Source organism: Ranitomeya variabilis, chromosome 4, assembly GCF_051348905.1.
Source record: "Ranitomeya variabilis isolate aRanVar5 chromosome 4, aRanVar5.hap1, whole genome shotgun sequence".
NCBI lineage: Eukaryota > Metazoa > Chordata > Amphibia > Anura > Dendrobatidae > Ranitomeya > Ranitomeya variabilis.
In genome coordinates this window covers 59,428,665-59,440,208 of record NC_135235.1, presented here as the reverse complement: position 1 = coordinate 59,440,208, position 11,544 = coordinate 59,428,665, and the positions used below count along the sequence as shown (strand labels likewise).

General features: G+C 46.8%; 1 protein-coding gene across 3 annotated transcripts in view; it reads right to left on the bottom strand.

Annotated features, from left to right (window-relative positions):
• The window catches only part of CEP55 (centrosomal protein 55), a 35,488-nt gene extending 26,436 nt beyond the window's left edge, over nucleotides 1-9,052 (bottom strand). The window contains exons 1-2 of one of the 3 annotated variants that reach the window (XM_077258601.1): nucleotides 8,850-9,052; nucleotides 4,961-5,147 (exon numbers count right to left, since the gene is read on the bottom strand). In XM_077258601.1, the coding sequence (XP_077114716.1) occupies nucleotides 4,961-5,125 (165 nt within the window). In that variant the 5' untranslated portion in view covers nucleotides 5,126-5,147; nucleotides 8,850-9,052. Of the gene's footprint in view, nucleotides 1-4,960; nucleotides 5,148-8,770; nucleotides 8,790-8,849 lie in introns of those variants that run through there. The other 2 variants (XM_077258599.1, XM_077258600.1) reach the window with 2 other exon arrangements.
• Between the last annotated feature and the right edge of the window lie 2,492 nt (nucleotides 9,053-11,544).

Genomic DNA, 11,544 nt, shown 5'->3' with positions numbered 1-11,544 from the left:
ACCCCCAGAGGGGGATAGGGAAGGTGCTATTGTCACCTTCAGGGGCCTTTATCCTCGCCTCGACCTCAACCCAGAAACCAAAAGGAATTGGGGAAGGGGGGGGGGGGGTCTCGACTTCGAACCAGCACCCGAGGGACTGGGGAAGGAGAAGCATGGGGAATAGCCATCTCAACTTCAACTGGGCACCCCATAATAGGGGGTCGAGGAAGGAGCCATGCCGGGAGTCTCACAGGAGACCCTCTTTCTTCATCTGCTAGTCGGAGGGCCAGTGCCTTATCCTTGGGAAGGAGCACTAGATCCCTGGAAGTGTTGAATAACATTCCCAGGAAAGTCAGGGACTGACTCGGGGTTGGTGATGACTTTGTAGGTTGATTAACCAGCCCATGCGACTGAGAGTATCGGTTGTGATTGAGACGCTGAGCTCGCATTCCTTGAAGGTGGGAGCCTTGATGAGTAGGTCGTCCAGGTATGGAACGACTACTATGCCTCTGGAATGCAGGACGTCCGTGGTTGCTGCCATGACCTTGATGAAGACTCTGGGAGCCGTGGCGAGTCCAAAGGTGAGAGCCACGAATTGGTAGTGGTCCTGGCCTATTGCAAACCTGAGAAAAACCTCTGATGGGCAGGTGCAATGGGTATATGCACGTATGTCTATGGAGGAGAGATATTCTCCCTTCTCCATGGACGCAAGATGAACCGAAGGGACTCCATGCGGAAGTGACGGACCCGTACATATTTGTTGAGCTGTTTTAGGTCTAGTATGGGCCGTACGCTGCCTCCTTTCTTGGGAACTACGAACAGATTGGAGTAGAACCCTCGGAAGCGGTCGGTCGTGGGTACCGGTACAATGACTCCTGATTAACAAAGCGAGGAGACCGCTTGGTGGTAGGCTCGAGCCTTGGCTGGCGGTTTTGCAAAAAGTCGGCCGCATACTGGTGTGACGCTGCCTCTGTTTTCCGGAGTCCGTGAGTCATGAGGAGGAGAAGTCTGGGATTTTCCTCTTCTGGGCTTAGACTGGCCTGCTTTTGACTGCCAGGTCTTGTCCGACCTTTGCGTCGATCGTGAGTTGTCCCTGCGTGGGGAACGGTTCGGTTACGATTTTGTACCGGACGTGAGACGGACCAGCCGGAGGAAATCCGAAAGGATCGGAATCGAGTGTGGTTACGCATCTTGTAAGTGCGTTTAGGTTTCAGTTGGGGAAGAGAAGTACTCTTACCCCCTGTGGCGTTGGATATCATAGTGTCCAACTGTTCACCGAAAAAAGACTCCCACTGAGGTAGGGGAGGTGCGTGAGGGACTCCTTTGAGGCTGCGTCCGCTTTCCATTCCTGCAGCCAGAGGATACGCCGAATCGTGATGGCGTTTGATGCTATCCCCGCGACTCCCCTTGCTGAAACCAGAGCTGCATGGAGCATGTAATCTGCTACAACTGCAATTTGAACCGCTTGGTCCGACAGTTCAGGAGCGGATGCTTGGAAGGCTTGTAAATTCTTTGCCCAGGTCAGGATGGCCTTGGCAGCCCAAGCTGAGGCGAACGCGGGAGCCATGGATGCCCCCGCTGCCTCGAAAATTGAACGAGCCATGCGTTCTACCTGCCGGTCTGCTGCGTCCCTGAGGGTTGAGCCATCTGGCAGTGAAAGGAGGGTCTGTGCTGCTAGCCTGGAGACTTTTAATCTACTTCAGGTGGATCTGTCCATTCCTTGGTGTCCTTCTGTGGGAAGGGGTACCTCGCCCCCAGATATTTGCGATTAGCGAATTTTTTCTCAGGCTGTAGAGCTGTTTTTTAAGGATCGCCTTAAACTCTGTGGTGGTTAGAGAAGACCTTAGGCGGCTTCAGAGGTCCTTCAAAGGAAATCTTATGTTCTGGGACCTCTGGTGGCAGATCAGAAATGTCCAGCACCCGATGGATGGACGATATTATGTCCTCAACTAGCGCTGTATTGCTAGGAGGGATTGGGATCAGGGACCCCTCCGTTTCTCTGTCCGAGTCAGAGTCGCAGATGCCTTCCGAATCCTGTGTATCACTGAGGCGTCCCCTGCTGGGCTGGGGAGGAGGCCTTCTCTGGTTGGGGATTGCGGAGATCTGCACTGTCTGTCCCTGGAATGGGATGGTCTAGATGACCTGGAGCTACGGTGTCTCTCCCTAGAGGGGGGATGACCGTGTGCTATGGGATGACGCAGATGGACTTGATCTATGGATCCGCTTGCGTCCTGACCTAGACGTGGGTGTGCCAGGGTCATCTTGTTCCTGAGTCAAGCTCTCCCGTTGTTGGGTAATGGTCATAGCCGGGGCATGACCCTGCAGAGCCTGAAGCAATGTGGAAGTTAGGTTATCTATAGACTGCGTCATAGATTGCGAGAACTGAGTAGCCCATTCCGGCGTGGCATTAGACACCGAGGCATTGGCAGGGGCTTCTTGAGGCTGTGACACATTAGTTTGTATACAGTTCTGACAATGCGGGTACGTGCTACTACTGGGGAGAGCGGTCCCGCAGGCTGTGCAGAATGCATAATAGCAGATCTGCCTGGTTCTCTTGGACCTTGAGCCCTGCATAGTGCACAAAGTGCAGAGGTGCTGCCAGCAGATGGACCTTACAGGGGTAGAGAACCTACAAGGGAGTCTTATAGGTAATATGGATTCACAGCTGAGTAAAAATAACCCAGCTGTGATCTTACCCCACCAGTGTGCCCCGAGGTCCAGCGCCGAAGATCCACAGTCCTGTGCCCCCCGGAGACTGGCTGCCTGGTCCTGGTCCTGCAGACCGGGAGATGCAGGGTTAATCTGCAAAAATGGCTGCAGAGACAGAGGAGAGAGGAGGAGAAGGGGGCGGAGAGCTGGAAAAAGGCGGCAAGGCTATAAAAAACCCGCCCTGTCTCGACCCGCCCCTTGTATGACACTGTAGAGTGTCATATTTGTCATCCGGGGGGCGGGCCGGGGGGCGGAGAGGAGGCTGCTGCTTCAGCTAGGCCGAAGCCGGGGCCTAAATTAGATGCCTGAGGCCCAGAAGGGCTCCAGGCCGGCGCGAAAGTCCGGGAGGGGGTCGGATCTGAACCGGACCCCTCCGGATTTGAAGGCAGGATGGCGGTGGGGCTATAAGCGGAAGGGGGAGCCCGGTGAGGGGTCCCCCTGAGGCAGTAGAGAGCTGGTGCTGCCGCAGAGACAGGGACGCTGAGAGCCCTGTGTCTGTATGTGCCATGCCTGCCTGCACTCCCCCCGGCCCCAACAGGAGCCCGCAGCTGGGCTGGGGTCCCTGGATGCAGGCGCAGTATGCTGGCCCATTGCTGGGAGCTGTAGGATGCTGCCTGTACAGGCCCTACCTGAGGTGTCTCAACCTAATACCCCCAGAGGGGGATAGGGAGGGTGCTGTGTGACCATCAGGGGCCTTTATCCTCGCCTCGACCTCAACCCAGAAACCAAAAGGAATTGGGGAAGGAGGGGGGTCTCGACTTCGAACCAACACCCGAGGGGTTGGGGAAGGAGCAGCATGGGGAATAGCCATCTCAACTTCAACTGGGCACCCCATAATAGGGGGCCGAGGAAGGAGCCATGCCAGGGGGCTCACAGGAGACCCTCTTTTCTTCATCTGTAATCCCGTCGAAAAAACGGGAAACGGAGTAAAACTGAGTAAAAATCTTTAGGTGTGCCTCCTTTGCGACACTAAGCAAAAACTGGAGAAGGCTGATGCCGTCCAGGGGTGTATACTGCACAGGAGGAGCCACAGTTAATCTTTTTCAGATTATGCATAGTGTCGCCTCCTAGTGGACAGCAGCATAACACCCATGGTCCTGTGTTCCCCAATGAGGCAACAGAGTAAAGCTGATTTCCAAGGCCGACTAAGCAAGAGGAACGGCCACCACTAGATAATTAAATATGTACACCTACAGGGGGCATCTATCTTTTCCTCTACAACTAAGTGAACGTCTCTTTGGCTAAAATCATGCTTCACTACATGAATCTTAACCTGTTTTCTGAATGGCCCTGATAAAGGTCATCTTGACCAAAACGCTGGCCAGCTTCAGGTTTCCTGTTGCATCAATATCAATGAATGACGTGTTTTTTATCTGCAAATATTTCAGTGTTGTGGTATTTATATGATATAAAACCTATGTAACAAGGCAGCGACCTACATTAAGGTATATGAGGGATTTTTTTTTAAGCATTTTGGAGAAGCACCATCAACATGTCCCCTGACGAAGGTGCTTCTTCAAAACGTGCGTTGGGACGGGCTGCCTGCTCGTGTACTCCATCAGGTAAACAGCAAACCAATATCTAACATACATTGTGTTGATCGCAGCTGTAATATATTTGATATCTTCTGTAATCTTCTAGCCAGGGATACCTTACAGGTTCCTGCCTAATGATATACACCCATGATTTGTAAGGTTTACCTTATAGCAAGCTACCTTTTCACATTCTCGTATTTAGGACTGTACCTATGTATCTTCTTGCATAATATATGTTAAGGTAGCCCTATGGGATTTCTTATGGTCCGGTATGCCCAAAATACAGGCTATATCTTGGTTTATATGTGTTTGTCCACACTTATCCTTGCCTGCCTAATATATTTAATAAAGCAATTTTATATGCGCTTTATCATGGACCTTGAGATTTTCTTTTTTGTGTTTTTTTCCCCTTGACCATTTCTGCTACTCGCACATTCCAACTGTGGGATAATGATTGTTGCATACCTGTTTAGTGAGCCCTGCCTATTTTGTGGACCTTCTGATCCCCACTATAAGGAACTTAGGTCAATGTCTCAGATGAGAATATCCATTTAAAAAAGTGAGACCACTACACACACACCCATAATACTATACTCCTCATTCTGGACACATACATTGCTCTATCATATACTAGATTGTTACACATTACAGATAGTAAACGGGAATATTTAGGCTCAGAGTACAGACCATGTCCGATGATGATGCTCGGTCTCGTACATCAGCAGCACCGCTCTTACCTCCAATAGTCTGTTCCTCTCGCCACCTGACAGTTTGGATTTAGAGGACTCTTCCAGATTCTTCCTCAAGATTCCATTTTCCTTCTTGAGTTTTTCTAAATCACAGTCTGATTTTGACACAGCAGTTTTAAGACCCGGCTTGTTACTTCCGTTTTTGGAATTCATTTTTTTTTGCTTTTAAGATTTTCTAAAAAAGAAAAAAGTTTATGATATGAAAGCAGAAACATACATCAGGTAGCAACCCTATCATCCATGGTACAATAGTCAGGCAAACCATGAAGACCTCATCTTATCCTCAGAAGCAAAAGAAATGATGGTCCTACATATAGAATATTCTTCCTTTTTCTATGAGAAGAGGCGAGGATCAGTCTGCTGCTGGGAAGACTAGTGATTATATGACTCCTTGGGGAAAAGGCAGGTACGGTAATTGCCAGTTGACATTAAAATCAATGGGCTCTGTATGTAATGTGCTACCGGGGAATATACAGGACTGCAAAGTCTAGAGAACAGCATCTACAGACAGCAGTGAAGCATGGTGGAAGGCCCTTGCAATTTTTAAACAGCATTTCCGCAAATGAAGTTGGAGGATTTGGCCAGGATTCAGGGATGAGCGGACTAGTGGAAGTTCAGCTCCATCCAAACTTTGGTCCAAAGCTCGGTTCAGGTACCAGAACTTGATCCCGAACCTGAATCCCATATATGTCAACGGGGACCGGGACGTTGGTGCTATAAAATGGTTGTAGTAACAGCTAGGGGGCTAAAAAGGAAGCAAAATGGGGTTAAAAGCAGAAAAATTGCACTGCAAGCAAATATGGATAGGAAAATTACTTTGAATTAAAAATAAAAATAATAATAATCTTGAACCAGGAGGTGGAGGTCCAAGTGGAGCAGGGCCTTGCATGTGTAGTTTACTGTATATGTTAATAAGTAACAAAAAAAAAAACAACGTGAGGTCCTCCTATTTTTTAATAACAAGCCAATGTGAAGCAGACTGCTGTAAGCTGGTCTTATTATGCTGGAAAAGGGCCAATATCAGTGGACCTGCACAGCCTATTAATATCAGCCCCAAGCTGTCCGCTTTGCCTCAGCTGATTAAAAATGGGGAGACCCTAAAAAAATGACACGGGGTTCCTCCTATTTTTAATAATAAGCAAAGACTAAGCAGACAGCTGTGGGCTTATAGTAATAGGCTGGAAATGGTCATGAATATTGACTCCTTCCCAGCCTAATAAGACCAGTCCTCAGCCGGTCCAAAAACGGCGCATCCATTAGATGCGCCAACTCCGGAACTTAGCAATGGATCTTTCCGATTGCCCTGAAGCAGTGGCAATCGAGGTAATGGGATTGTGGGGCTAATGTCAGATGTGTAATGTTCGCAGACATCAACACAACGGGTTAGTAATGGAAAGGCGTCTATCAGACACCCCCATTACTATCCAAGAGGAAAAAAAAAAAACACAGAAAAAAAAAAATCTTTATTTAAAAAAAAACTTCCCCAACAATTTACCTCTTTCACCCATTTATTAAAAGAAAAAAACATACAAGTCCACCATAGTCTAAACGCAGGTCCTAAGACATTCCCCATCTTCCAGCGTATGGAGCCCCGTTTAGAGAACGGGCCTCCACAGACTGCAGAAGCAGCCACTGCCGGGTCACTGCTCATCATTCCGGCTCTCACGGTGCAAGACCTAGCGGAGTGCAGCGTGAGACCCGGCAGTGGCTGCTGCTCCATTCTATGGAGCCCCATTCTAACCCATAGGCTTAACGCCAGTGGACAATACATTGCTGAAATCAACCCCACAAACTCGATTTACAGCGCACCAGGGCAATCGGGAAGAGCCGAGGAAAGCACCAGAATTGGCACATCTAATGGATGCACCATTTCTGGGGTAGCTGAGGGGGGACCACATGTCATTTTTTTTAGGGTCACCCCAATTTTAATAACCAGCAAAGGCAAAGCAGACTGCTGGGGGCTGATATTAATAGGCTGGGAAGGTCCATAGATATTGGCCCCTTCCCAGCAGAAGACCAGCTCACATCTGTCGGCTTATCTTTGGCTAGTCTTTTAATTTTATTTTTTTAAATTATTTATTTTACACTGTCAGGCCACGACACATGGTGCACCAGTCAATTACATAGCCTTAAAGCTTGTTGAGTGGCTGAGCTGCAGCCTTTCAACAAGCTTTATTAGTCTGCCGAAATGAAACAGTAACACGGACGTACAGTAAGAACGTGTCCTGTATGAACCCCGAACTTTACTGTTCAGGTTTGCTCATCTCTAGTCTCTAGGATTAATGTGTCATCAATGCTGAAAAATACAGGCAGATACTTATCCATCATGTAATACCATCAGGGAGGAGTCTGGCTTAAAGTTTATTCTTCCGCAGTACTTACAACCCATGTCAATAAGGATTATCTTCAGTGTAAAGAAGAACAATGAGACCTGGAAGTGATGATATGGCTCCACAGAGCCCTGATATCAACATCATCCAGTCGGTCTGCGATTACATAAGGAGACAGAAGAATTTGCGCAAGCGACATCCACAAAAGTTCTCCAAGATGTTTGAAACAACCTCCCTGATGAGTTCCTGCAAAAATCTGTGTGCGAGTAACAAGAAAAACTTGCGTTGTTTTGACCAGCAAAAGGTTATCACACCACATATTGATGTGATTTAGATTTCTCTTTTGATCAAACTATTAATACGTCCGTTTTGATAACATTACTTTGCAGCTTTTAAACATAGCAAAACTTTTGCACTACTGTATATAAAGGATTTGAATCACTGCACTTTTCCTAGACCAAAAGTTAAGAAAAAGATAAAACAAATAATATATTAGATCAAAGCATCTGTAAAAGTCTGATCCACGAAAACATAACACTAATTACCCACATGGTTACCACTGTAAAGAGGAGGAAAAAATATATAGATGTCAGCAGGTGCGGGGTATTTGTTCTAGAAGTCACATCTCTGAAGGAATGCAATTAAGGCTACGTTCACACTAGCGTTGTGCGCCGCTGCGTCGGCGACGCAACGCACAACGCATGCAAAAACGCGTCAAAACGCACGCAAAAACGCTGCGTTTTGCGACGCATGCGTCGTTTTTTGCCGAAAATCGGACGCAAGAAAAATGCAACTTGTTGCGTTTTCTTGGTCCGACGCTTGCGGCAAAAAAGACGCATGTGTCGCACAACGCAACAAAAAAAACGCATGCGTCCCCCATGTTAAGTATAGGGGCGCATGACGCATGCGTCGCCGCTGCGTCGCCGACGCAAACCCGACGCACATTAGCTTAACGCTAATGTGAACGTAGCCTAACATGGGATCAAAATGTTATTGAGAAAGATGTCAGCTGCCCGCACACAATAAAACACACAATTACCAATGGAAATAATAATAAAAACAACAATATAATAAATAATAATAACAATAAAAAAAAAAAAGTTGCCCCCTTTAGAAGTTTGGTAACGCCATTATTGTACTGTCCAGAAGAATAATGTTACTGGGTTATTTTTACCAAGAAATGTACGAAACAAAACTCAAAATATTTAAAAAAAAAATTGAAAGAAAAAATGTGGCCATGCAAAGGAAAAAAAAATTAAATTATATATATATATATATATATATATATATAATATAAAGAGGGAAAGAAAAAAAAGAAAAAAAAAAGAAAAATTAAAAATGGCAGTTATTTATGTATAGAAAGTTTGTGCCCCCCTCCCTGTGTCTGTAGGCAGCTGTACAGCCCCTCCACACACTGCACATAGTGCCGGCATTGTATACACCCACAGAGCCGCAGCCCGAACACTACCAGACACGTCCCCCGGCCACACTGTGGCTCCAGCCCCGCTCCCTCACACAGGGAGACAGAACCGGACCTCGGTACCGACCTGACACCGAGCAGCGCAGACACCTGCCGGGAAACCCACGCATCACAACAGAACCGCTCACTTCCGGACTGTTTGAAAAACGCGCTGTACGCGATGACGTCATGGAGCAGGCGGCCTGCACACTGAAGCGTACCAGTGGCAGGACGGGCTGCGGAGTGGGACAATTGCAGACGTTTGCGTTCTGTATTCTGAGCTGTCTGCTTATTGCGCTGTGTTGTCTGTACAGGGCTCATTTATCATCTGAGGTTTTATCTTATTATGAAAATAATGAGTCTTCTAGATCCACGTGGGGAGCAGCTTGTTCCTCTATCAGTGTCCTGGGGCTGCCATCAGCATAAGCAGGATGGATGACCGAGGAACATGTGAAGAAACCATTATTGAGGAATAGGAAAACACAATTCATTCAGGAGACGTCAACTCAAGGCGGGTGTCATCTCATAGCGTACCAGAGAGAGAACAGGGGGCCACACACTGCATCTGGGGGCCACTGCATAGAGTAGGACATTTTAGAGACTGTCATGCTTCCCTCTGCAGACAAGCTTTTTGTAGATGGAAATTTCACTCGACACCTGTCCACACTGCCAAAGTACCAATTCCTGGTTTACAAACAACAGTATCACTGTGGTTGATTGGCAGCAAACTCATCTGATCTTAACCCTATAGAGAATCTATGGGGAGTTGTCAAGAGGAATATGAGAGACACCAGACCCAACAATGCAGACGAGCTGAAGGCAGCTATCAAAGCAACCTGGGCTTCCATAACCCCTCAGCAGTGCCACAGGCTGATCGCCTCCATGCCACGCCGCATTGATGCGAAAGGAGCCCCGACCAAGTATTGAGTGCATTTACTGAACACACATTTCCATAGGCCAACATTTCGGATTTTAAAATAATTTTTCAAGCTGGTGTTATAAAGTATTCTAATTTACTGAGATAATGACTTTTGCGTTTTCATTGGCTGTAAGGCTGGTTTCACACTTGCGTTTTGATCCGCAGCGTTTTAGCGCTAATAAACGCATGCGTTTTTTCCTATACTTAACATTAAAAACGCATGCGTTTTTTTAGCATGCGTTTTGACGCGTTTTCGGCAACGCATGCGTTTTTGACGCGTGCGTCCAGTTGCAGAAATGCAACCTGTAGTAATTTCTAGCGGTGTTTTTTTGCCGCCAAAAAACGCATGCGTTTATTCGCGGAAAAAAACGCATTGCTGTCTATGTAAACGCATGCGTTTTTAACGCATGCGTTTTTATAGAAAAACACAAGAAAACCCTAACCCTAAACACAAGAAAAAACAAGAAAACCCTAACCCTACCCCTAACCCTGACAAGCCACCCCCCCACCATCAAGGTGATAAAGGGATCCAAACCCTAACCCTAACCCTATATGACAGTCAATACTCTACGAGTTTATATTTTTAGTACTCTATAGCAATACCGTATATCTTGGGGTGTCCAGATTGAACAAAGCTTTTTATTAGAAGAATGTCCTGGTCACCAGGTCAACATAATAGCCAATTCCTATGGATCCCTAGGGTTAGGGTTAGGGTTAGGGTTTGGATGCCTTTATCACCTTGATGGTGGGGGGTGGCTTGTCAGAGTTAGGGTTAGGGGTAGGATCCCTAGGGTTAGGGTTAGGGTTTGGATGCCTTTATCACCTTGATGGTGGGGGGTGGCTTGTCAGAGTTAGGGGTAGGGTTAGGATCCCTAGGGTTACTAGGGATCCTAACCCTAACCCTAGCTATTTCTGTTTATAGTGTATTTTCTAATTGAGTTTGATGATTGGCAGCTGTCACACACTTCTCAGCATGCGTTTAAAAAACGCCAACGCAGGAAAAAACGCGTGTAAACGCCGCAAAACGCCGCGTTTTTTTTCTGCATGCAAAAACGCATGCGTCTAAAAAACGCAGTGTTTTGCCACGTTTACATGCGTTTTTTCACCACATGCGTTTTTTTTAAAAACGCTGCAGATCAAAACGCAAGTGTGAAACCAGCCTAAGCCACAATCATCAACATTAACAGAAATAAACACTTGAAATATATCACTCTGTGTGTAATGCCTCTATATAATTATATGATATATAAGTTTCACTTTTTGTATTGAAGAACTGAAATAAAGGGAACCTGTCACCCCCCACCAGGGCCTATTAAGGTAAAAGAGCCTCCTTCAAGCAGCACTAAGGCTGCATTCTGTGAAGGTGGCTCTTATGTTTGCCATTTACCATAATAGATAGATGGGGAAAAGATGATGAGTTCAGTTTTGTCTACATTGAGTTTTAGGAAGCAAGAGGAGAAGAAGGAGGATGTGGCTGATAGACTCTCCGGGATCCTGGACAGCAGGGAGGTGACCTCTGGGCCAGAGAGGTAGGTAAGGCGGGAAATTTATAAAACTCATTATTTTTGCATTCCTAGGGATAATAAACATAAGAGCCACCTTTACAGAATGCAGCCTTAGTGCTGATGATGGTGGCTCTTTTACTTTAATAGGCCCTGGGGGGGGTGACAGTTCCCTTTAACTTTTTGAAGATATTCTAATTTTGTGAGAAGCACTTGTAGTAAGCCAATGCATCTGGGGTCTGCCGCATATATTAAGACACTGCATCTGGGGCCCACTGCATATAGTAAGCCACTGCATCTGGGGTCCAGTGTGTATAGCGACTGCATGTGTGGTCTACTGCATATACTGATCCACTGTGTAT